The 26224-nt window shown below is 44.8% G+C and overlaps 1 protein-coding gene across 2 annotated transcripts in view; it reads right to left on the reverse strand.

Moving 5' to 3' along the window:
• The window catches only part of CFAP47 (cilia and flagella associated protein 47), a 769322-nt gene that overhangs the window by 519470 nt on the left and 223628 nt on the right, over window positions 1-26224 (reverse strand). For both annotated transcript variants that reach the window (XM_073614843.1, XM_073614844.1), the window contains exons 30-31: window positions 19849-20068; window positions 5231-5443 (exon numbers count right to left, since the gene is read on the reverse strand). In XM_073614843.1, the coding sequence (XP_073470944.1) occupies window positions 5231-5443; window positions 19849-20068 (433 nt within the window). The remainder of the gene's footprint in view (window positions 1-5230; window positions 5444-19848; window positions 20069-26224) is intronic.

The raw sequence follows: 26224 nt of genomic DNA on the forward strand, positions 1-26224 counted from the left end.
CTTGCCACGTCATATGCCACACATTGCGGATTGTCACTTGCCACGTCATCTGCCACTAGATGAGGATTGTCACTTGCCACGTCATATGCCACACATTGCGGATTGTCACTTGCCACGTCAATTGCCACTAGATGCTGATTGTCACTTGCCACGTTATATGCCACACATTGTGGATTGTCACTTGCCACGTCATATGCCACACATTGAGGATTGTCACTTGCCACGTCATATGCCACTAGATGCGGATTGTCACTTGCCACGTCATCTGCCACTAGATGCGTATTGTCACTTGCCACGTCATATGCCACTAGATGCGGATTGTCACTTTCCACGTCATCTGCCACTAGATGCGGACTGTCACTTGCCACCAGATGTGGATTGTCACCTGTCAGGTAAGGTGGTGTTTTGCTTTTTTCTTGCTTCCTTGTCCCAGAGAAAGGCAGCAGAGAGATAATGTAATCTCCCTGCTGCCCACGCTACCTGCACAGTGAGGGTGGAAGTTAATGCAGAGATGTGGGGGCGGTGAGAGATGATGTCATCTCTCTGCTCCCCTGCCCGTCGGCTCGCTGATTGGCCAGCCACCCCCACACACACACCTAGCCTGCTCAGCCTCAGTCTCACCCGCCCATCCACACACGGAGACGCCTGGCCAATCCGCTCTCTCTCCCGCCTGCCTGCCCGTCCTCACACGGAGCTGCCCGACACTCCCACGGAGCCGCCGCTCTCTTATCCGCCCGTGGTGGAGCTGCCCGCTCTCTGAGCCACTCGCGGCGGAGCCGCCCGCGGAGCTCACCGGCCAGGTTGCAACAGATTTCTCGGGGGTGGCAATTGCCCCATTGCCCCCCCTGGATCCACCCCTGCTTTAACCACCTTCCCATGTTGTTTGTATTTGGTCCATGTTTTAGACACAGCTGACTGTGTACAACCAACATCTTGTGTAACACTGCGTGATGATTTACGCTCTTTACCTACATACTAACAAGCAGATTTAATCTGATGCAGGTGTTAGTGTTTGTAATGAAAATTTACAGGGTGATTCCATAATTTTTTCCTCAGAATTGAGTGATTCCATAATTTATTCCCTGTGCTTGTTCTATAAATCTAACTGTTACTGGCCACCACAATTATTTTTCTTGATTTCTTTTAGTGTTTCTTAAAGCCAGAAAGTTGCCATTTGAAATGCCTTTAGTTTTTGGCCATGTCTGTGATCTGCTTTTTTTCTACAACAACAAACAACTGAAGGAACATCCTCAGGGACTGGTGGTTCCATCATTTTTGCCAGGGGTTGTATAAGAAAATTGGGCGAACATCTCCGTCCAAAGAATTTTCATACGATTTTCGTATAGTGTGTGCACAACTTTCGACAGCCGACTCTGAATTTTCGTATGAAAATTCCTGAAGGGACAAACTTCAAAATGTTTCCCGTATGGGAACACAACGAACGATTTTTGTTTAATATGTACCGTGTTCGTACGATTTTCATACAAGTAAAATCAGAAAAAAAAAACGATCAGAAACAACAGAAAAAAAGCCTTTGTCGTACTAGAATTTTCGTGAGAATTTTTGTTCATCGGTTCCGATTTGCTGTGGGACATCGGGAACAAAAATCAGACGAACGTTCATCCAGTTTTCTTATAGTGTGTACCCCACTTTAGATGTGGTGGCTAGATTTGTTTTTCCTCTGTTTACACTTGATGAATCAGCCAGTAAAACTTATTCTAGGGTGACAACCACTCGCTCACTGTACTATGTCTATGGAGGTGCAGCATTTCTACTCTAGGACAGGAAGTTTGTAAACACTACAGAATTCCTACCCCTCGCAACATCTCCATAAGATAGGGAAAGGTGTAATGCAGTCCACAGATGTCAACTAGACAGAATTGATAACGATGCATGAGGTTTTAGTGTATCAGACGCACAGGAATTTATAAGCTCGCAAGTTTTCTAGCAGGATCCATTGGTAGTTTTTGCATTTATCAAACAGATAACAAAATTAAATTATACATTTAACAGGTCAATAGGGGGCAAATAAGAGAAGTTCATTGTTAGGGCTTACACTTTAGGTATTGCCCTATTTATCTGTATGGTTCATTAAACTAACTGAATCAGTTCAGAACTATAGATCTGCTACAGAATGTTTCATACCCAGCTCTTTATAGGTTTATATAACAGAAAGATGGTGAACTTTTCTACTAACCATCACATATTATCAGCACAATTTAGTTCACAAATAGAACAATTAGGAACCATAGAATGCATCTGCCACAGCAGTGCAAGAAGGGAATTCTAACCGAACATAATCACAAATAAATAGGATGCATATTAAAATGCCTTCATATAACAGGCTTTCTAACCTACATGAAGAAGAAACAAGCTTGTTGTTAAATAACCTCCTACACACATGCAGATTATTTTGTGAAGCAGCTGCTTGATCTGGGATGTAACAAGTGCGGATGGAAACAAATATACAGTTCATTACTTTTACTTATCATAGTTCATATGATTTCCTTTATGCAGTTCCTTTATGCAGTTGTACTTTATGCATTCCTTTTAAAGTTCTTGGCAGTTTTGGAATTTTGGACAAACCCACAGTATCTTTGCAGGTGGAAAATAACTGCTCTTTCTTTAAAATCTCTCCGTGACAATTTATCATACATTAAATGTTCATCAGATGTTTATTGCTTGTACCGTCTGCTTAATTGATGTCAATTAGCTATTATAATTGATGTAGCTGAGATTTTCATTGAGTATCAGGCTAACTTGTCCACTTTAATTAATTTCTTAGAATTCATCTGATTGCTGTCAACACACTTAGCGGTTACACTTATTTACATCTAGTACTATTTTAGCACTAAGCAGCCAAACTTGACAGACTTCTATGTAAGGAAAAATCTGTTAACCAGCTAGAAGCTTATAACTCATAAATACAAAGGTTACATTAGTTTCATTTTTTCCAAGTAAAACAACCCTTCTAAATATAACCTGGCAAATTAGAGTCCAATTCAAGTCATAAGAAACATTCTCATTATATAATCCCAAGTCATATTATGTTTATTATAATTTTACATGATATCATCTTCTTTGTCCATGCTATGGAACTTTTTTTTTTCTATTTTACTATTCATATACACTATATTACCAAAAGTATTGTGACACCTGCCTTTCCACGCACATATACTTTAATTGCATCCCAGTTTTAGTCGGTAGGGTTCAATATTGAGTTGGCCCTCCCTTTGCAGCTATAACAGCTTCAACTCTTCTGGGAAGGCTGTCGACAAGGTTTAGGAGAGTGCCTATGGGAATTTTTGACCATTCTTGCAGAAGCGCATTTGTGAGGTCAGTGATGTGGATGAGAGGGGGCCTGGCTCGCAGTCTCCACTCAAATTCGTAAAAAAGGTGTTCTATCGGGTTGAGGTCAGGACTCTGTGCAGGCCAAGTTCCTCTACCCCAAACTCGCTCATCTATATCTTAATGGACCTTGCTTTGTGCACTGGTGCGCAGTCATATTGGAACAGGAAGGGGCCATCCCTAAACCTTTCCCACAAAGTTGGGAGCATGAAACTGTCCAAAATGTCTTGGTATGCTGACACCTTAAGAGTTTGTTTCACTGGAACTAAGGGGCCAAGTCCAACCCCTGAAAAACAAACCCACACCATAACCCCCCCTCCACCAAATGATTTGGACCTATGCACAAAGCAAGGTCCATAAAGACATGGATGAGCAAGTTTGGAGTGGAGGAACTTGACTGGCCTGCACAGAGTCCTGACCTCAACCTCATAGAACAAATTTGAACACTCCTAAACCTTGTGGACAGCCTTCCCAGAAGAGAGGTGGGCCAACTAAATTTTGTACCCTACGGACGAAGACTGAGATGCCATTAAAGTTCATGTGTGTGTAAAGGCAAGCATCCCAATACTTTTTGGTAATATAGTGTTTATATTGCCATTGTTAATTGCAAGTGCTTCTTATATGTTTTCTTTGCATTGTAATACTTCATAATTCTTACAATAAAAGAATCCAAAAAAAATAAATATATAAATAAAAATAAGAAGCAGTCCCAAATACTGAAATGTTTGTAATCATTCATAATACAGCCCTGGTCACCAGCCCCTTTAAAGAAGAGTCACACAGCCTGGACATTCTTGTGGTCATGCAGAAGCTCATCATTCTGTCTCTTGCCACTTGATTGGGCAATGCGGTAGGGGGAGAAGAGCGAGAAGAGAGGAAAGCTTTGATCCGCTGGAGGAGCACATGCATGAGGCTGGCAGCTGTTCCAAGAGAGAGACCAGTCTGTGCACCTAGTATACAAGACATGTCTCTACTTGCTGTGCTGTTGAACACTGAGACCCTGAGTGGAGGACACCTATGCATCATTAATGGTGAGAGGCCCTTTGGCCTTCCCTATTTATACTGCTGTCTTTGTAACTTTGCTGTCTCTAGCAGAATCGGCCAGGATGCTTTGAGTGTGAGCTTTCCAATGTGACCTTAAGGGCTCCACCACCGGCAGACAGTATATTTCATTGTCCACTGGGCAGTGCTTTAGTCTAAGAACAGTAGCTAATCCATATTGTTTATTGCATCCCCTGGTGTTTTCTTTTAAAGTTATTCTCTGCTGTGTTTATTTCATTTCTATCAGCCAGGTTGTCCACCTAGTGTACTTGGTAAGGCCTTTCACAGGCAATAATAGGGAATGAAAGTCATAGACCCTGTCCTAAAGTTGTTTGTTCCAGTGTTTGATATTGGGTTAACCCTGTTATTGCTGTCTAAACAGAACTTCTCTTGCAGACCTGGTAAGTTGAGGGTGGGTCACAACACTAGCAGCTCCTCAAGTAGTTAGAGCTGCAAAAGGTTAATGCGTGTTGGACCCCATTAGACTTCATATTACTACTGCTGAGTGCTCTGTTCATCCTAAAGTTTTCTAAGATGCATAAGTCATAGATAGATAGATAGATAGATAGATAGATAGATAGACAAGATGAATCTTGTTCATGCAAAAGTTTGAATCTATACACAGTGTGAATGTATCATTATACTTATCCTAATACGTTTAGAAACATAATGAAGCTGCATTTTAGCTCCACTACAATAGTGTTCCCAATTCACTGCTATCAGTAATCGCAAAATTGATACAACCCCATAAAGCATGACTTTTAAACATCTTATTTAGCTTCAATTGTTGTGAAAGTGTATCAAAATGGTTATTAAAATCACAATTAATAACTATCCTTACTTGAGGAAAGTGAGCAGCGTTGCATGCTGCCAGTGGAGCTGCAGAACTCTTTCTGTGGGATCAGCGGGCAATGACTGGCTTGCAGTAATTCCAGGTAGCATCTGTCCACTCAGGTAGAACAGCATGTCATAAATTGTTTTTGCCTGCTTGCCAAGGTTTATTGTTTTCGGGGCCCTTCCTTCAGACTTTGACAGCTTGACTTTGCATACAGCACTTGATACAAACGGTAAAACAGAAAGAGTAACATTAAGTGCTGAATATTTACTGTAAATTAAAGCAACCTTTTCCAATGTTTACAGAAACTACTGGGAATGCTTAACTTTTTAGCTTATACACATTGTGTGCCACCACCTTACACCTCCTACAGCAGACAGAAGGTTTAATTAGGCTGTCAATTACAGGCACCCCTGGCCTGTCTGTCAAAGTAATCTCTCAATGTTCTCTGCATACACCTGGGGCTAGGGGAATGCAAATGATCACATTAAAGGAAACCTCTGTTTTTTCCCATTCAGCATCTTATACTTACCTTTTTTTTTTGCTGCTCTTCCACTCCTTTCAAGAAGTTGAAGGACATACCCAGGGCTTTTAGGTATGGAGGAGCAGGTGGCATGTGACAGTAGGAGTCTAATGTCCTGTGTAACGCTGAATTCACATTTTAGCTGCACATCTTTGGGTGGTTTGCAGGTTGTTTGAGCATTTGTGCAGGCATTTTTGCTAATTTTTTCGGGTCTCTGAGGCTTGTGCATTTGTTTAAATTATTTTTAGCAAATAGAAAGATAGTTACTAGGGATTAAAAACACACATTACAGTGGTTCTTAAAGCTAAAGTATTTTTACCCGAATGCATTCTCTGCATTAAGGCAAGAAACCTTATATAATCAGCTCCCCTCTAGCCCCCCTAAGTCCTATTTCAATCCAGCACTGTGCCTGAGAGCAGCAGCACTGCTCTCTCTCTCTCTCTCCTCATAGGCACAGAGACAGCAGTAAGAGCCATTGGCTCCTGCTGCTGTCAATCAAATCCAGTGAGGAGGGAGCAGGGGATGGGGCAAAGCCACTCTATGTGTGTCTATGGACAAACACAGCCCAGCTTGGGAGCGCGCATGCTATGGGGGCAGATGGAGAGGAGGAGAAGTGGACAGTGCTGGCGGGGGACCCCAGAACAGGAGGTTCAGGGCTGCTCTGTGGAATACCATTGCACATAGCAGGTAAGAACAAGATGTTTGTTATTTTAATTAAAAAACAAATGCCTTTAGTAACTATGAGGACATTTTTGCTAAATTTTTTTTGTTAACATTTTTTTTTGTTAACATGTTTTTTCAGGAGCTCCCATGGAAATCTATTGGAGCCACGAAAAAAAAAAAAAAAAAAACTTGCAACTTAAAGCTTATAGCTCGGTAAAGAGATCTGGTGGGCGGGGGGCGTGACCGGATGTTGAGGTGAGGGAGAGAGACGCAGCCGGACCCAGTCCTGCTCTATCCCCGCTCTTATGCTGTGAGCTTCGCGGTAAAGTGGAGTGGGAGATGCTGCTAGCCTGTCCTCGTGGTGCCTGCCAGTTTTTCTGAGAGACGGATGCCACGTAAGGAGGGAAGGAGGATCGGTGTCAGCCGCAAGAGAAACCTCGCACTCGGAGCTCTCCCGGGAGGATTGATAGTGACGCGCCGCCTGTGTGAGAGAGAGGGGAGCGCGCCTACCCGGGATCGAGCGGGAGCTGTGGGGGTAGCCGTGTGTGGAGCTGACCCGACTCATGCTATAACAGCCTTAAACCGGAGGGGTGAGTGACTCGCAGCAGCGAGTGTTGAAGTATATAGGAGGACTGTTGCAAACCTGTGAAACAATTTAAATAGCAACTGGAACCCCTGTACTGGTACGGGACACTTAGAATTACACAGCCATTGGAGGAGAGAGGCTGCAGTAGTCCTTGCTGAGGGATATATATTCATAGGTACACACAGTACATAACGGGTTCACCATGACCAGAAAAAAGGGGCTGGAGGAGACATCAGCACAGGAGGGTGCAGGGGCCCTAGCACAGCGTAATCCCAAAGAAAAAGGAAGTCAAGTAGCTGCCAAACTGGAGCGATTTGCTCACACACCAAACCAGCATGCAAGCACGACACCCAAAAAGAGCAACCACATAGGGGGGACCCAGCATCAAACCAGCCAGCCTGGAAGGAGAAGTCTTGCCCCTACGGGGGGTGCAGCGGTAAACGCCCCATTGGATCTGGGGGTGAACGGTATGGTGGAGGGGGGTCCTAGCTTAACCACGGAAATGGGAGATGGTGGAATAGCATCAATGGCTGAGAAGGAACCATCACTGAGAGACATCTTCCTAGCAGTAAATAGTTGTAAGGTATCTATTACTGTCCTATCAGCACAAATGGAAAGTTTTAAAAGTGATTTATTGTCGGTAAAAAGTGATGTGCAGGTGGTTTGCACTCGGACAGCAGTTTTGGAAGACAGGATCAGCCAAATGGAGGATGATGTCTCCCCTTTAAGACAGGAAGTCTTACTTATGAAAAAACAACTTAATGAATGCATGCAAAAAATGGACAGTATGGAAAACAGATTACGTAGAGAGAATTTGAGGGTGTTGGGCCTTCCTGAAGGCTGTGAAGGCAATAATCCTGTTAAATTTATGGAAGATTGGTTAAAGGAGAGATTCGGGAGGGAGTCACTCTCAGAATTTTTTTCCATTGAGCGTGCGCATAGAGTGGCCACTAGGTCATGGGCTCCAGGGGGTCACCCAAGACCACTGATTTTTAAGCTATTATGCTTCAGGGATAAAACCACCAATTCTCCGGAAGGAAAGGGAGATGAAGAACATTCAATATAGAGGTGCAAGGGTCTCAATATATCCGGACTTTTCTCCTGAGCTTCAAAGGCAGAGAGCCAAATTTATGGAATGCAAGCGCAAGCTGCAGCAGTTAAAAATTAATTATGCTTTATTGTATCCAGCACGCTTGCGCATTGTGGCACTGGGGGAAACTCAATTTTTCAATACTCCCACCGAAGTCACAACTTGGTTAGAAAAAAATATAGGAAGAGTACAGCGAGAAGAGGAAATGTAGAAAAGGCAAGAGATCTGGAAATCAAGAGAGGACTTTTTTTTTTTTTTTTTTTTTTTGAAGGGGGAGTGGGGAGGGAGGGGGGAACACGCAAAATTTGTTGGTTTATAAGTATAATGGAAATAATGGGGATAGTTCCCCTCTTACTGGGTTCGGGGGGGTTAGGTCTGTTTTTCTCACCTTGAATAAATATGTCCGGTCACTATAGAAGCCTCAGGGGTAGGCCCAAAATTGGGCAATAGGGATAAAAATAATGGGGGGGTAGGGGGAGGGGGGAGGCGGGGCGGGGGGAGGGAGGGGAGGAATATGTGTATGAGTGTGTGGTGGGGAGGGGGGAAAGTTGATTCTGAAGTAAGGGGAAGTTCATCTCACAAATATTATAGGAGTCACATAAAGAGGTGGTTTAACTTTGCTAAGGGACACAAAGAGATAGGACTCACAGATGTATGGTAGTGGTGGCTTAGATAGCACTCGGAAATTAAAAAAGAAGTTTATTATATGTTCCTGGAACGTTCGGGGGGTTAAAGATAATCTGAAAAGGCAGATGATCCTCTCTATGGTAGATAAGGGGAAGGTTCAGATACTATGTCTGCAGGAGACGCACCTGGATAAGGAATCAATTAAGATAATGGATCATAAAAAATTTCAGATGCAGTTTCATTCCACTCACACTCCGTATTCAAGGGGTGTGAGTGTTTTGAAAAAATCAGGGATAGCTTTCTCCTGCAGCCATAGTAAGGTGGACGTAGCAGGCCGGTACATTTTTCTCTTTTGCACAATTGAGAATAGGAAATGTGTATTAGCTAACATCTATATCCCTCCCCCTTTTGGGAGGGAGGTTTTGGATGACCTAACCGAATTTATGGCGAGCCTCCCAGGGGTCCCGGTAGTAGCGGTCGGGGATTTCAACATGACCATGAATAATGAAGTAGACAGGTTCCCTTTAAAAAAGCTGGGTAGGGGAAAACCTAAGAGTCCGCTTCTACAGTATTGTGAGGAAGTGGGATTGGTGGACATCTGGAGAGAGAGGCACCCTGGGGTGAGACAATATTCCTGCCACTCCAGGACACATGCCACCCTGTCCAGGATAGACCTAGTGTTGGGTAATGAGGAATCGCTGGGTATAGTGGGAGAAATAGTCTACGAGCCAAGGGGGATTTCGGACCACTCACCAGTGATAATTGATTTAAAGGGTGAGAGAGGCATTAATAAGGGTGACTGGAAAGTAAACCCCTTTTCAAAAAATATCCCACACTAAGAAAAAATCACAGATAGAAGAACTAAAAGTTAAAGAGAGGGTTAGAAGAGCGGAAGAATGGTACGTTGAGGATTCAACCCCATCCAGATACGAGGCGTGGGTAGAGAGACAAAATGAGTATAGTAGAATAGTTCTGGAAAAGACAGAGAGGAAAAGGTTATTTCAAAAACGAACGTTTGCCTGTGAGGGGGAGTGTGTCGGGAGGACCCTGGCCCTGATTATAAAGGCCAATGGCCCTCCGAATTCCATACCAGCGATAGAAGGAAGAGAGGGAACAATAAAAAATACTAACCCAGAAATATTAGAAGAGTTTAGGGAGTACTTTAAAAATCTATATAGCTCGGCACAGGAAGATGTGGCGGGGGAAATGACAGCTTTCTTTGGTCAGCTTAAGTTAACCCCGCTCACGAGAGAGGATAGGGAAATGTTGGAGGCCCCTCTGACACTTGGGGAATTACAAAGGGCTGCGGCAGACATGGCGAACCAGAAGGCCCCTGGTCCCGATGGTTTACCCATAGAAATTTTCAAAAAGTATGGGGAGTTTTTGCTCCCCATGCTTTTGGAAGTACTAAACGGCACTGGGAAGGATGGTAATTTGCCGGTCTCAATGACAGAAGCCATTATAATAATGTTGCTGAAGGAGGGGAAAAACCCGTTAGAGGTGGCATCATATAGACCGATATCACTGTTATGTTCGGACGTGAAGATTCTGGCAAAGGCCCTGGCAACAAGGCTAAAGAAAAATAATTTCAAGAGTAATCCATACAGATCAAACCGGGTTTATCCCGGACAGAGCTACAAGTACGAACATTAAGACGAGTATATTTAAATATGCAGATCCCCACGGCGAATAGCGGTAAGAGAGCACTCCTCTCGTTAGATGCCACCAAGGCATTTGATTGCCTGGAGTGGCATTATATCTGGAAGGTGTTGGCGGAACTCCAGTTTGGCCCCAGCTTTGTTCATTGGCTGAGCCTCTTATACGACAAGCCAAGGGCAAAGGTTAGAGTCAATGGAGAATGCTCAGAATGGTTCCAATTAAGAAGGGGCACCAGGCAGGGGTGCCCTTTGTCACCCCTCCTGTTTGCCCTGGCAATGGAGCCGTTGGCTGTGGCTATAAGGGCGTCCCAGGGGGTTCAGGGGTTTAAAAGAAGGAGGGGAGAGGAGAAAATAGCAATGTACGCGGATGACATTTTGTTGTTCCTAGGGGACACGCAGGATTCATTAAGGACGGCCATGGGGATGGTTGAAGACTTCGGCCATTTCTCCGGGTTAAAAATTAATTGGGAAAAGTCAGCAATATTACCTATAGACCCCCTGACGGAGCCCCTTCCATATCAAACCCCACAAATTAAGGTAGTCAATCAGCTGAAATACCTGGGGATCAATATCTCAAGGGATCCGGAACAATATATTGCAGAAAATCTAGTTCCATTAATGAAAAAACTTAAACAGAAATGTCGGGTGTGGGGACGGTTGCCTCTGTCGGTCGCCGGGCGCTGTAACCTGATAAAAATGGTTTGGATGCCGCAAATTCTATATATTATACACAATTCACCCGTTTGGATCGCTAAACGCTGGTTCAACAAAATGGACAGCTTATTCAGAGAGCTGATTTGGAAAGGCGGTGCAGCAAGGATCGGCTTGCAGACGCTCCGGCGACCGGCAGAGAAGGGGGGACTGGGAGTGCCGGATCCGGGATGTTATTTTTTGGCATCACAGGTCCAGCATACGGGAGGGTGCAATAGGCCTGGGAAAGGGGTAACAGGGAATAACGTACTTCTAGGTGACACTAACCATGACACCATAGCAGAAGCGCTGGAGGCGGACTCCTTTATCACCAGATGTCCCACTACCCAGTTGATGGTCAAGAGCTGGACCAAGGTCAAAAAAATAATGGGCTATGTAGATTTCTCTGAGTTTTCCCCACTGTGGGTATCAGACTCCTACTTACCAGACCGGTGAGTCCGCTTGGGCAGAGAGTAGGCTCCCTTACGCGTCCGACTTGCGGCCCCTGGTAAGGTAACAGGAAGCACAGGAGTGCGGAGTGGTATGAGAGCCTGTGAACTAGAGTCCAGATGCTGGTGGAATAGCAGTCTATGAACAGCAGGTGCAGGCTGGAACACAGGCGATGAGACTGAGCAGGATGGTCAGGAGACAGGCTGGGTTCGGCAACAGACGGGCAACAAGGTACAATAGGAGCAGGCAGAAGCGGAGTCAAACAGGCCAAGGTCGGGTACAGGCAGCAAGAAGGGGAATCCAAGGGCAATCCGGGTCGTCAGGAGATCAGGTAAACAGGAAGACAAGACAGGAAACAGGAACTACGGCACAGGAAGCTGATGATCAGGCAGCACTGAACAGAGTGCCTGACAAACTTAAATAGGCCGGCTTGCTCACAGGCACTCCCTCTGGTGGCCAATCCCATGACCAGCAAGGTGAGCTCTCTGACAGTGCCCCCTCCCCAAGGGCAGCCTCCGGATGCCCAGCCGGGCCAACCTGGAGGCATGAACATTTCTGAAAGTCTGCAAAAGTTCCGGGGCATGCAAATTGTTTTCTGGTTCCCAGGAATTGTCCTCCGGACCATACCCCTTCCATTTGATAAGATACTGTATTTGATTGCGCCTTTTCCTACAGTCCAGGATAGCCTCGATTTCAAACTCCTCCTCGTTATTGATCATAACAGGCTTAGGAGGACTGGTACTACGGTTGGGGAAAGGATCAGGAGCGACCGGTTTCAGTAAGGACACATGGAAAACCGGGTGTATTTTGAAGGAGTCCGGCAGACTGAGCTCGTACGCTACGTTGTTTATTTTTCTTCTCACCGAGAAGGGTCCCATGAATTTAGGCCCTAGTTTCCTAGAAGGGCAAGCCATTTTTAAGTTAGTTGTGGACAGCCATACTTGATTGCCAGGTTCCAGGATAAGCTCCCCGCGCCTCTTCTTGTCGAACGTCTTTTTATAAGAAGCCTGGGATTGGGCCATTGTTTCCTGCAGAAGTTTGTTGTTGGTAGAGAAGAATTCCAATGTCTCGGTCACTGCAGGGAGGGAACATTCAGGTATTGAGCTGGGTAGAAAGGAGGGATGAAATCCATAATTGGCAAAAAATGGCGTCTGGTTGATGGCTGAGTGCAGGGAGTTATTGTATGAAAACTCCGCAACTGGTAGCTGAGAAACCCAGTCATCCTGGGAAAAGGCAGAGAAACAACGGAGGTATTGCTCCAAGGTTTGGTTGGTTCTCTCCGTCTGGCCGTTTGTCTGAGGGTGATAGGCTGAAGAGAACGCTAACTCAATTTCGAGGGAACCACACAATGCCTTCCAGAACCTGGAGGTGAATTGGACACCCCGGTCCGAGACGATATTAGAGGGAACCCCATGTAATCTCACAATTTCTTTAATGAAGATCTTCGCCGTTTCCACGGCTGAGGGTGTTCCTTTCATAGGCAAGAAGTGAGCCATTTTTGACAATCTATCAATTATGACAAAGATGGTAGAGAAGCCTTCGGATGGGGGCAGTTCCACAATGAAATCCATCGCGATCATTTTCCAAGGTCTGTCAGGGATGGGCAAGGGTTTCAGTAAGCCCCAGGCCTTCGTCCGAATATTCTTGCTTCGGGCACATGTGTGGCAGGAACTGACGTAATTCCTACAGTCCTCGGCCAACTGTGGCCACCAAAAGGTGCGCTGCACCAGTTCGGTTGTCTTCTGAGCCCCGAAGTGCCCAGCCAACTTGTGGTCATGGCAAAGCTCTAGTACTGGTACCCTAAGGCTCTCAGGAACCATGATCTTCTCCTTATGCCAGAGTAAACCATCTCTTAGGCTGGTCTCAGTGGGTTGGGGTATAGTTGTGGAAGCTTGCCTTATTCTGGAGATTAAATCCCCCTGAAGTAATAAAAAATTTCCTGCAGGCAGGATAGTGTCCGGAGGGACGGTTTCTTTGGAGTCATGGAACATTCGTGAGAGAGCGTCTGGTTTGATGTTTTTGGAGCCGGGTCTGTAGGTAATATGAAATTGAAAGCGAGAGAAGAAGAGCGCCCATCTGGCTTGTCGCGGTTTTAGTCTCTTGGCAGATCTCAAATATTCCAAGTTCTTGTGGTCCGTGTAGATTAGAATAGGATGTACAGCACCCTCCAAAAGATAGCGCCACTCCTCCAGAGCCGTCTTGATGGCCAGAAGCTCCCGGTCTCCTACATCGTAGTTTCTTTCAGACACCGATAATTTGCGAGAAAAAAAAGCTATTGGAAACAGAAGGGCCTTGGGGCCCTGACGTTGGGAGAGTACAGCTCCTACTGCGACCTCTGAGGCGTCAACCTCCAACACGAATGGCAAGGCAGAGTTAGGGTGTTTGAGGATGGAGGCCGACGTGAATAATCCTTTTAATTTTTCAAAGGCCAATTGAGCCCTAGGGGTCCAGCAGAATCGGGTTCCTTGTCTTGTTAATTCAGTAATGGGGGCGATGATCTTGGAAAAGTCTCTGATGAATTTCCTATAGAAATTGGAAAATCCACGAAGCGTTGGACCCCCTTCTTGTCCGTAGGTGCGGGCCAGTCCAGGATGGCGGACACCTTTTGAGGGTCCATTTTAATACCTTCCACTGAAATGATGAGCCCCAGGAATTGGATGCATTGGAGTTCAAATTCACATTTATCGAGTTTAGCATACAGCCCGTGTTGCCTGAGCCGGGCGAGGACATTCCGGACGTGCCTGCGATGATCAGTCAGTGATGATGAGAAAATGAGAATGTCATCGAGGTAGACGATGACGTAGAGATCCAAAAATTCCCGGAAGATGTCGTTCACAAAATGTTGGAATGTGGCTGGGGCATTGCATAGACCGAAGGGCATAACGCAATACTCGAAATGCCCAAAACGAGTGCGAAAAGCGGTTTTCCACTCGTCCCCCTCCCGGATACGGATTAAATTATAGGCTCCGCGAAGATCCAGTTTTGTGAAGACGGTTGCCGTTCCTAGCCTCTGGAATAATTCAGGCACCAGGGGTAAGGGGTAGCGATTCTTGATCGTTATCCGATTTAATTCCCGGTAGTCGATACATGGCCGAAGGGAATGATCTTTTTTTTCCACAAAGAATATGCCTGCGCCGGCCGGAGATGTGGACGGGCGGATGAACTTTTTCTTTAAATTCTCATCAAGGTATTGTTTTAGTGTATCCAATTCCTGCTCAGTCAATTGAAAGATCCTACCGAAGGGTACTTCGGTTCCAGGTAGCAGCTCTATAGGGCAATCATAGGGCCTGTGTGGCGGTAGAGTCTCAGCACCTTTCTTGCTGAATACATCAGAGAAATCTCGGTAGGGTTCTGGGATGGCTTGGTGTGAGTTGGTTTCAGGGTGTAGGCCGAGGAGTTGAGGTATCTCATGGGCCATTCTTGGCAGGCAATGTTGTTGGCAATAATCAGACAGAAACTCCACTTTCCCAGAAACCCAGTTGATATGGGGGTTATGGCCCAGCAACCACGGCATGCCCAGGATGACAGGGAACAGAGGAGAGGAAATGACATCTAAACGGAGGAATTCCTGGTGTTGAGAGTTTATAGTAGCTATTATAGGGATAGTCTCTTGAATGACAGGACCGAAAGCGGAGGGCGGAACCGTCTGCAAGATGAACAGCCAGGCTCTGGGTCTTGAGTCGGAGTGGGATATCATGCTGAGCTGCAAAGGCCTGGTCCATGAAGCAGCTGCATGCTCCGGAATCAACGATGACTGGAACTTGGATAGCCTTTCCGGGAAGCTGCAAAGTGACAGAGATGGTAAGGTGAGTACTAGGTTTTGGCATGATAGTAGCACATATACGAGCAGAAGAACGACACTTACGCGTCTTGTTGGGGCAGACGCTGGCGTAGTGCCCAGGTTCCCCACAGTAGAGGCATAGGTTAAGGTTACGTCTTCGTAACTTCTCTTCGGGAGTCAAGGAAGGACGGAGCAGACCAAGCTGCATAGGCTCTGATGTGTCGAAAACTGGAGAGGTTGGAGGAGCCAAAGGCCTACTAGGAGGACTGGGAACCTGTGGAAGCATCCAAGTGGGTCGATAGGCACTGGTAGACCTTTCGGTGCGTCGTTCTCTCAGACGACGGTCAATTTGGATTGAGAGGTTAATTAATTCTTCCAGGGTCTGAGGTATCCCAACCCGTGCTAACTCGTCCTTGAGTGGATCGGACAAACCCATTCTAAAGTGATGACGCAGAGCCGCGTCATTCCATGCCATATCGGAACTCCAGCGCCTAAATTCAACGGCATAGTCCTCCGCTGCCCTGCGGCCTTGCCGAAGGGAGTGCAGGGAAGCTTCAGCAGAAGCGGTTAGTTGAGGATCCTCATAAAGTTGAGACATCGCCAAGAAGAAGGCGTCCAGACTTTCCAGGGCATCCGACTTTTGTTCCAGAAGGTGATGGGCCCAGGTTTGAGGCCCACCGGACAACAGGGAAATAACAAAGCCCACTTTGGTAGCTTCTAGGGAGAAGGTCCGAGGCTGCAGAGCAAAATAGAGACTACATGCATTCCGGAATGCACGGTATTTACTACGGTCTCCAAAAAATCTCTCCGGTATAGGTACTTTGGGCTCTGGAGGGAGCATGACTACGGAGGGTGCCCCGGTTGCAGACGAAGTCCCCTGAGGATTGGTAGGTGCAGACAGGGCCTGAACACATTCCTCTAGTCGGGTATAGCCATCCTGTAAACTTTTGACTGCTTGGGTTAATCCTGCCAAGTGTCTGCAAAGTTCGTCCATAGGGGAGGCCCCCTGCCCGGACTCGGTCATGGCTGCCTGATACTATCAGACTCCTACTTACCAGACCGGTGAGTCCGCTTGGGCAGAGAGTAGGCTCCCTTACGCGTCCGACTCGCGGCCCCTGGTAAGGTAACAGGAAGCACAGGAGTGCGGAGTGGTATGAGAGCCTGTGAACTAGAGTCCAGATGCTGGTGGAATAGCAGTCTATGAACAGCAGGTGCAGGCTGGAACACAGGCGATGAGACTGAGCAGGATGGTCAGGAGACAGGCTGGGTTCGGCAACAGACGGGCAACAAGGTACAATAGGAGCAGGCAGAAGCGGAGTCAAACAGGCCAAGGTCGGGTACAGGCAGCAAGAAGGGGAATCCAAGGGCAATCGTCAGGAGATCAGGTAAACAGGAAGACAAGACAGGAAACAGGAACTACGGCACAGGAAGCTGATGATCAGGCAGCACTGAACAGAGTGCCTGACAAACTTAAATAGGCCGGCTTGCTCACAGGCACTCCCTCTGGTGGCCAATCCCATGACCAGCAAGGTGAGCTCTCTGACAGTGGGATAATAGCAAGCTTAATGAAGTAAAAATAATGGGGAAGATTGAGGAGTGGGATCGGCAGGGCATCCATTATCTCTCACAGCTTTATAAGGCTGGGAGTTTAAAAACATTCCAGGAGCTAGTGATTGAATTCGCGATCCCCAACCGTTCATTCTACAGATACTTGCAGGTAAGGCACGCTCTAGACGCACAATTTAACGGTAAGGAGCCACTATGGAGCGATATGATTTCTGTGAGAAAACTGGTCGACTCAGATTCCACGAAAGGTCTGATCTCTGATATGTACAGCAGTTTAAGAACCTCGATCCAGGGGGATAGAGTGGAGGATAAAAATAGGAAGAAATGGGAGGATGAGGTTGGGATAATGTCGGACAGTCAATGGGAGTATGTATTGTCATCTGGGCCCAGGGTTTCCCTCTCTCCATCACAGGTAGTGTCGCATTTATATCTGATATATAGGGTGTATTTTACACCATTAAAGATGTTTAGGATGGGGAGGAGGGAAGACTCGGGGTGCCAGAGGTGTGGAGGAGAGAGGGGAGATCTATTACACATGTTCTGGCGTTGCCCCAAACTGTATAGATATTGGAAAAGTATTGTGGACAGGATAAATTGTATTTTTAAGACATCACTGAGTATGGGTGCTAAGACCTGCCTACTAGGCCTAATGGAGGAGCAACAGCCCGCGAGAGATACACAGACCGCAATAGTCAGGTGCCTGTTTCAAGGGAAAAAGCTTATAGCCAAGAATTGGCAGAGAAAAGAACCCCCGACGGTCGAAGAATGGGTGAAAGAAGTGAAGGAGGAAGTTAGTAGAGAGAAACTCATATATAAGAAAAGAAGTAATCACAAAAAAATTGAGAAAATATGGAAGGATTGGGTGATGTGGGAGAAGCACAGGATGAATGGTGAGGGAGAATGAGGTTTAAGGGGGTTGGGGGGATGGGGGGGGGGAGGTGATGGCGGGGGGAGGGGGAGGGAATGGGGGTAAAAGAAAGGGGAAAAATCTTTGTATGTCCCTCCGGTAGAGGAGGGTATTTTATTGATGTTCATGCTCCTTGCCTTTTTTGTGGACTGCTGTATAAATATGGTAAAAGTTGAGGACTATGCAAATGCTGGTTATGTCAGTCCCCAGAATGTGACCTTATCTGTCTTTTTTTAATGTGAAATGTTTCTTTTCAATAAAGAGGATTTAAAAAGCTTATAGCTCAAAATAAGCTTATGTACCTTTTCAAGCTACAACATTATAGCTTTAAACAATACTACACCAATGTATGAACAGGCACAACCAAAAAACATGGGATTTCTTGCAATTTCCACCTATAACACGCTCAGGTGTGAATGGGGCCTTAGGTGCTACTTTTTGCAAAATAGCAGCATAAACAAGGGTGTGAACAGAAGGTGCTGAGTGTGCTGTAGAGGTGTACATTAATGTGAATCTTTTGTTTAGCCTCTCTACAGGCTGTCTGTTACATCAATAAACAATAGAGATCTTTGGTGTAGATGGGGGCAAGTGCCTAGTTCAAATAGGAAATTGATATTTGCATGTTGGAGTGCTTTGGGTTCAGCTCCTCCTAAGGCATTCTAGAATATAATAGAATAGACATGCAGGCACCCAACATTCTTGTGACAGCTTAAAGGAGTTGTAAAGGCAGAAGTTTTTTTATCTTAATGCATCTATGCATTAAGATAAAAAACTTCTGTGTATAGCAGCCTCCCCAGCACCCCCAATTACATACCTGAGCTCCTTCTCTCTCCAGTGATGTCCACGATCCCCTCAGCCATCCAGTACACTTCTCCTGATTGCCTGAGACAGAGCAGAAGTGCTATTGGCTCCAATGGCTGTCACTCAAAGTCAGTCAGCCAATTAGGGGAGAGATGGGGTGGGGCCATGTTGGGGCTCTGTGTCTGAGTGGAGCTCTGACTCAGCCTAGGTGACCCCTGTAGCAAGCTGCTGGCTGAGGGGCACTCAAAGGAGGGAGGGACTAGGAGCAGCAAAGAAGGACCTCAGAAGAGGAGGATCCGGGCTGCTCTGTGCAAAACCACTGCCGGGAGAGATGAATGCTGGACACGGATGAGCAGCATTAAGTACAGGGAGGGGTTTTTCAAGTGACCCTGAGTGTGCTACAAGCGGACCAAGAAAGGCTATATTTGAGGCTTGGATAGCATCACTCAACAATCATCAGATTGAAAACTGTTTTACTACTCCTCCACTGCACTTCATAGACCACCTTGATTTGTGACCAGCCAGTTCATGGAGGGCTCCCTTGAGGATGACAGGTTTTAATTCAAGTTCCAGCTCTCCCAAACATTTTTTTAGCTTTGGGGTAGAGTAAGTAAGGTTAAGGAGTTGTTGCATTCACATTGGGAAGATTTCCCTTAACATCTTGCTCAAGTTACAGTACTAATGTACCTCCAACTTCCAGTGCTGCAATGCTTACAACCCTCGTTGCTGTCATCTTCCCCTGAACCACTTCCAAGTGCTGGGTTTTCAGCCTCTTAATTGGTCACCTGGGGTGACATCATCCCATACATGTGCATGAGATTTGGTCATTCTGGCACAGCCAAAGTAGGGCAGGAATACATGCTGTGCTGTACATGCGCAGCTCAGCATGCATTCAGTAAGAGACTGAGAGCAGGCAGGTAAGTGTGTCTTACTGCAGAAGAGATATAGTATGTCTCTTCTGCAATAAAGAGCTGCCTGCACTGTTTTAAAAATGTTAGCTTTAATAGGTTTGTCATTGTACTATAGAAACCCTGTCACCAGACCATTAATTTCAATAACAGTCTTCCCATAAGATTACATATGCATTTCACATGTGGTTTTAGTATGATTATATATGTTTTAACCTGTAAAAGCCTTTAATGTGTAAAAACATCCAAAAGCCCTGAAACTGCTGCTAGGCGTCACCATTTTGGATGTGATGCCAGCAGCCCCACCAGACTCAAAGCTATTACTCAACTGCAATTCAACAACATATACTAGAATGCTTTTTATTATTTGTTACCTCCACAAAGAATCTGGTATTGTGATGGGATTGCAGCCACTAGGCCACCCAAACAGGCTGAACCATGTTTGAACTGTAGTTAAAACTTTTTGAAAAAAGATCCATTCTTCTGTATCTTCTTCTGGATAAAACAAAAGTTCCAGTTTGTCCTTTGTTCTCTGATATTGAATCTCTGCCTCTCCATTTTCAGCTCTTTCATTACCCAACACATTTTCATCATCTGAAAAAAATATGTGGCGACATTTTACATTAACACAATGATTATGTTTACTGCAAAACATTTCAAGATGAAAAATATTTAAAGCCATTTTTCAATTTCCCAACTGCAGTGTAATCCATTGTTTTATAATGTTTAGTAAAGAATAAACACTCTGTTTTTGGAGATAATGTTATTAATGGCATTAATCTAGCTGAAAAGCAGCTCCCTGGCTTTTATGCACAGCTTTCACAGTTCACTAAAGCAATGGATAGAACAAAGTTTATTTTGCTGTTTTGTTATCATTAAGCACTCAGTGATTTAATATTTCACTTTGCACAAATTACCAAATAAATTGTGCTTTATATATTGCTGTCTGTTCTTTTCTGGCTATGTGGGGAATACACATGTACAATAGATAAATCCAGTTCTAGAACAAAACTGCCTTTTACGCTCACTGACAATACTCCTAAAAAGACCCCTGAGACTTTTATCAGTTTGTTCTGTACTCTGCGCTGTTATTCCAATCCAACTAAGAACTTTCCCCGGTTTATAGAGAAAACATAAAAGTACATTTCAGCATTTCAGGCAACATTACATAACAAACAATAAAGCAGGCTAGGCATAAGAAAACCTAAAGGAACTTTGAGAATTGAAACCCCTAAGTGAACATGAAAAACTAATTTATATTTGTGCATAATTACTCAAAAAAAATATATGATTAACAAATTATACCAAGCAATTATACCAAGCAGGTGCTAATGATCATTATTTTCATATGTAGGTTGAAACCCATCCTTTAACTGAAAAAGAAACAGCTGTGTAGGAGGCTTAAAACTGGATGAGTAATAGCCAACCTCTGCTACTAAGGTGAGGTTGTGGAAGACAGTTTCATGTCATGGCAAAACTGAGCACAGCATCAAGACACAAGTAATTTATACAGCATCACCAAGGTCTCTCCCAGGCAAACATTTCAAAGCAGACTGGGGTTTCAAGATGTGCTGTTCAAGCTTTTTTGAGGAAGCACAAAGAAACGGGCAACATTGGGGACTGTAGAGGCAGTGGTTTGCCAAGTAAATTTAATGCAGCAAATGAAAGACACATCATGCTTACTTCCCTTCGACTTTGTAGGAAGTGGTTTTATTGATCTCAACATAGTCGAGTCAGTCTAGAATTACATGGAGACAGAAGGATTTGAGGCAGCCTACATCCACAGAAGATTTGTGGTTAGTTCTCCAAGATGTTTGGAACAACCTACCTGCCACATTCCTTCAAAAACGTGTACCTAGAAGAATTTATGCTGTTTTGAAGGCAAAGGGTTATCACACCAAATACTGATTTGATTTGGAATTCTCTTTTGTTCATGTACTTTCCATTTTGTTAATTGATAAATAACAGGATTTTTATTACAGCTTTCCTATAAAATCCTTTTCTTGGAGTACATCAACGGACACAGTGCCTTAAGTAATTACCTAATGGGTTATAGGCTACCTTCAGGTGTTGACACTGGTAAACCCAATCAAGGAAGTTTACTCCCTATATAACCCCTCCTCCTTCCAGGAGCACATCAGTTTTTGTAGCAAAGCAATATACTTAATCCCAAAAGAGGGGTGGGACATCTGTGTCCCATGATGTACTCCAAGAAAAGGATTTTACAGGTAAGCTATAATAAAAATCCTATTTTCTTTATCGTACATCATGGGACACAGAGCCTTAAGTAATTACTTAATGGGACATCCCATAGCAATGCTACTTGAGGGGAGGGAGAAACAACCCGCAGGGTACCCACAGACTTGAGGATTTATACTGCTGCCTGCAGTATACTGCGTCCAAAGGCAAAATCCTCATACCTCCTTACATCCACCTGATAAAATCTTGCGAATGTATGCACTGAAGACCAAGTTGCGGCCTTACAGATCTGAGCCATGGAGGCCTTGTGACGCACTGCACAAGAAGCACTAACCAACCTGGTAGGCTGTGCCTTAACTTGGAACTGGGAATTTTACCCCTTAAATCATAAGTCTGAATTATAACTTGCCAAATCCACTTAGCAACAGTGGATTTCGATGCTGCCTGTCCTTTAAGACCCTCTGGTAGAATAAATAAGACATCAGTCTTATGAATCTGAGCAGTTGCCTTAAAATAGATTTTCACTGCTCTCACCACATTAAGACAATGTAGTGACTCTTCTTCCCTGGAACATGGTTTTGGAAAAAACAATGGCAGGACAATATCTTGGTTCAGGTGAAACCTGAAACCACTTTTGATAAAAAAAAGGCTGGACGAGGGCATAACACCACTCTGTCCCCATGACAAATCAAATATGGCTCTTTACAAGAAAGAGCAGCCAATTCCAAAACCCTCCTTGCTGAGGATATAGCAACCAAAAATGCCAACTTCATTGTCAGAAGGACTAGGGGAATATGTTGTATTGGTTCAAATGGCTGTTTTTTGTAACACAAACAAAACTAAGTTCAAGTCCCAAGGGTTCAAGGGAAGTTTGATGGGCGGAATAAGCCACGTCACCCCTTGTATAAAACCCCGGACTACAGAATGAGTAGCAAGTGGTCTTTTGAAATCAGATCGATATAGCTAAGACTTGGCCTTTAATAGTACTCAAGGCCAATTTCATTTCTACCCCTAATTGTAGAAAGGCAAGAATTCTGCCTATGATATATCTCTGAGGGTGCCAACCCTTGGATTCACACCAGGAAACATAAGCCCTCCAGACTCTCTAGTTCTGGAAGCTGGCTTCCTTGCACTAATCAGGGTAGAGATAACTGACCCGGAAAGCCCACGTTTCTTCAGAAGTTTTAATAGCCAGGCCCTTAAATTTAGAGACTGTAAGGTAGGATGGAATATTGGTCCCTGTAAGAGCAGATCTGGCCATAGTGGGAAGGACCCTGGGCCCTCCACTGCCATCTTTACGATTTCTGCATACCATGACCTTCTGGGCCATGCTGGTGCCACCAGAATTATTGGATTTCTTTCTAGCTTGATCCTGCAAAGAAGTCGAGGCAGCAACTAAATAGGGGGGGAATGCATAGATCAGTGAGAACTGATCCCATGGGGTCACCAACGCATCCGTTCTGCATGCAAATGGATCCCTTGTTCTGGCCCCAAAGTTGACTAACTTCATGTTGACCCTGGATGCTAGAAGATCCATATCCAGAGTCCCCCATCTTTGGCAAACAGCCCGAAATATGTTGGGGTAAAGAGACCATTCCGATGGAAATAACTGCTGGCGACTCAAGTAGTCCGCCTGCCAATTCTCTACTCCCGGAATGAAGACTGCCAATAGGCACAGAACATTCCTTTCTGTCCAAGTTAAAATATGGTTCACCTCTCTCTGTGCTGAGAGACCTTTGGTGCCCCCTTGGTGATTGATATAGGCACAGCTGTGGCATTGTCGGATTGAATCCTGACAGAAAAATCTCGTAACCTGAAAGTCCAGGTCTTTAGAGCCAGACGTACTGCCCGAATCTCTAGGATATTGATGGACAAGGTTCTTTTCGGTTCTTGACCACTGTCCCTGGACAGTTGTCTTTTCTAGTTCTGGCAAGTCTAAAGCTTATATTGTTTTGTTCCAAGAAGACAGGATATCATATAGAATATAAGAATTGGGTGGTGTGCTAGCCTGCCAGCATCCTAAACAACATTATATGAAGAAAAAATGCAAGGAGATGCATTCAGAGGACACCCCCTTGGACTTTGAAGGGCAGGAAAAAGTAGGGAGTAGATAAATATAAAAGGCAAGAAAAAGGCAACTTTATTAATGTACAAAAATATAAAATTGTAGAAAAAAATTCACAATCATACAAAATACAAAAGTACGTCAATGATAAACATCAATATAGATTTACACACACACATATATATATATAAATATATATATATATATATATATATATATATATATATATATATCACCCAAAGCTGGTAATCCAAAGTGTTGCTCAAAATGAGTTAAACTCTATTTGAATTGCACAGCATATATCCCGACATGTTTCGGAAAGTCGCATTGAAGTGTACTTTTCCTTCTTCAGGGAAAATTTATAAATGGGTATATTATTGTTGTATCTGTAACATAAATATAAATATAATGGGTGCATAATTCATTATAGTATAGGCATCAGCAATATAATTTGGAGCCTGATTGTATCATGAATAATGATGTAGAATACTTATATATACCTTTGTCATTGACTTATTAAACAAAAAGAAAATAAAAGCAGAGGGGGGAATACAAGCTGGCTGCGTGAATCCACAAACACGGCATAATAGTTAGCTGTGTGTCCTTGGGCTGGAGAGCAGGATGCATTCACAAAGGATGCCTGGTTTCACAGTGGCAGACAAGTATAACCACTGTGAGGGAAGTCATAACAAGAAAAGGGGTAATTAGATTCATCAAGTAATAGATGGAGTAGTAAAGTAAAAAGTTGCTAGCTAGCCAAAACAGACACATGGATAGAAAAAATATCCATGTGATAGCAATTATGGGAGTAAGGTTTACCTTTGAGGTGTAACACACAGCTGACATCCAGACTGCAGCCAAAAGACTGACACAGGGTGTCCGAGCGTCAATCTTATTATGCCCACTCTGATTGGTGTAGACCAATCAGGTGGTGCGCTCCACCGGATCAGCTGTACAGCTGATCGCGGAGGTCAGGGCGTCCCCCTGACATAGGGGCACGTGGCGTAGCCGTGCCCCGAGGGGCGCGATGACGTCATGCGTCTCCACGTCACCGGCAGGAGAAAGAGAGCGCCCGCCGCTCGTCGATCAGACAGCGGCGAAGGCGCACATAGGCTCCTGTGGAAGCAGCAAAGCAGGGCATGGACAGTTAGTCCAGTGTCCAGTTCCAGTGGAGTCCACCTGCCGGGTGTCTGTATCCAGCAACACAGCCCATGGCGGGGCTGAAAAGCCATCTGATGGTGAAAAATGGGCATAGGCAGCCAACAAGTTTACAAATAAAGAGCCTAGTGCTGGGAAAAAGGTTTCGCTCCTGTATCAGGAATGCCAGTTTGCAACCCTCACATGTCGCACAGCTCTTGTGTCCTTGTGTTTGCGGGTCCACCGACCCAACGCGAGGGGGGGGAGCAGGGTCCCATCCAGGAGCAGGCACAAACAACAATGAAATCAGCCACAGTAAAAACAATTAGCGGTATTCGCGGGACCCCCACACACACCCCCCCCCCCGCGGTGGGGGGGGTAATGTAAGGGGGGTACAGCACTGCTGTCCCCCTAACCCTCTTGTCCCATCAGGGAAAAGAAAACACTTTTGCAGCTTTCTCTTACCTTGCAGAGTTTCCCTCTACACGCTGCTGCAATCAGACACGGACTGAGCTTACAGTGAAGACAAAAGAGTAAGGTATGTGCATAGACTCCCTCTAGTGGAGATTTAAGGCATGAGAACATTTTTTCCCTAATGGAAGAAATATATAGATGTTTTTAATACCCAAGTTTCTTCCCTTACCTTATCCTCGCCGCAGGATTTGTTGAATTAACAAACAATCCAAATTTCACCCATCACAGCAGGCTGCGTAACAAACCTTCAGGGACTGGGTCCCTAAAACGGGGGTTCCAACTGCCCTGGACCTGTAAAGCACCCCATCAGGAAGTTTAGGTAATGTAGCAAGACCTAAGCCCTGGGTTCCTGGGGTCCAGCCCTTCAAAGAGAGGTGTTACAGGCAAAACCTTGTGCTTCGGATACGAGGCCCCAGGTACCATCCCTTTAGGCCTCAATGGCACTTTGGATGGATCTGGTCTATGGAGGCTATTTACATTCAGCATGGATCCCTCCTGGAGCTCCTCAGATCACATCTTCACTCGTGACCAACACCTTTAGACACCAGCGAAAAAACTGATGTGCTCCTGGAAGGAGAAGGGGTTATATAGGGGGGAAACTTCCTTGATTGGGTTTCCCTGTGTCAACACGTAAAGGTAACCTATAACACATTAAGTAATTACTTAAGGCTCTGTGTCCCATGATGTACGATAAAGAAATAAATGATTAACACCTCTATTTCTGAAAGCATTCTTAATTTACAGCTTTTTGTCACATGTGCCTATACTGTGTGTGTGTGTATATATATATATATATATATATATATATATATATACACATACACACACATACACATACAGAATTCTTGACATTTTTGCAGATTTATTAAAAAAGA

The sequence above is a fragment of the Aquarana catesbeiana genome, linkage group LG02 (assembly GCF_042186555.1).
Source record: "Aquarana catesbeiana isolate 2022-GZ linkage group LG02, ASM4218655v1, whole genome shotgun sequence".
NCBI classification, from domain to species: domain Eukaryota; kingdom Metazoa; phylum Chordata; class Amphibia; order Anura; family Ranidae; genus Aquarana; species Aquarana catesbeiana.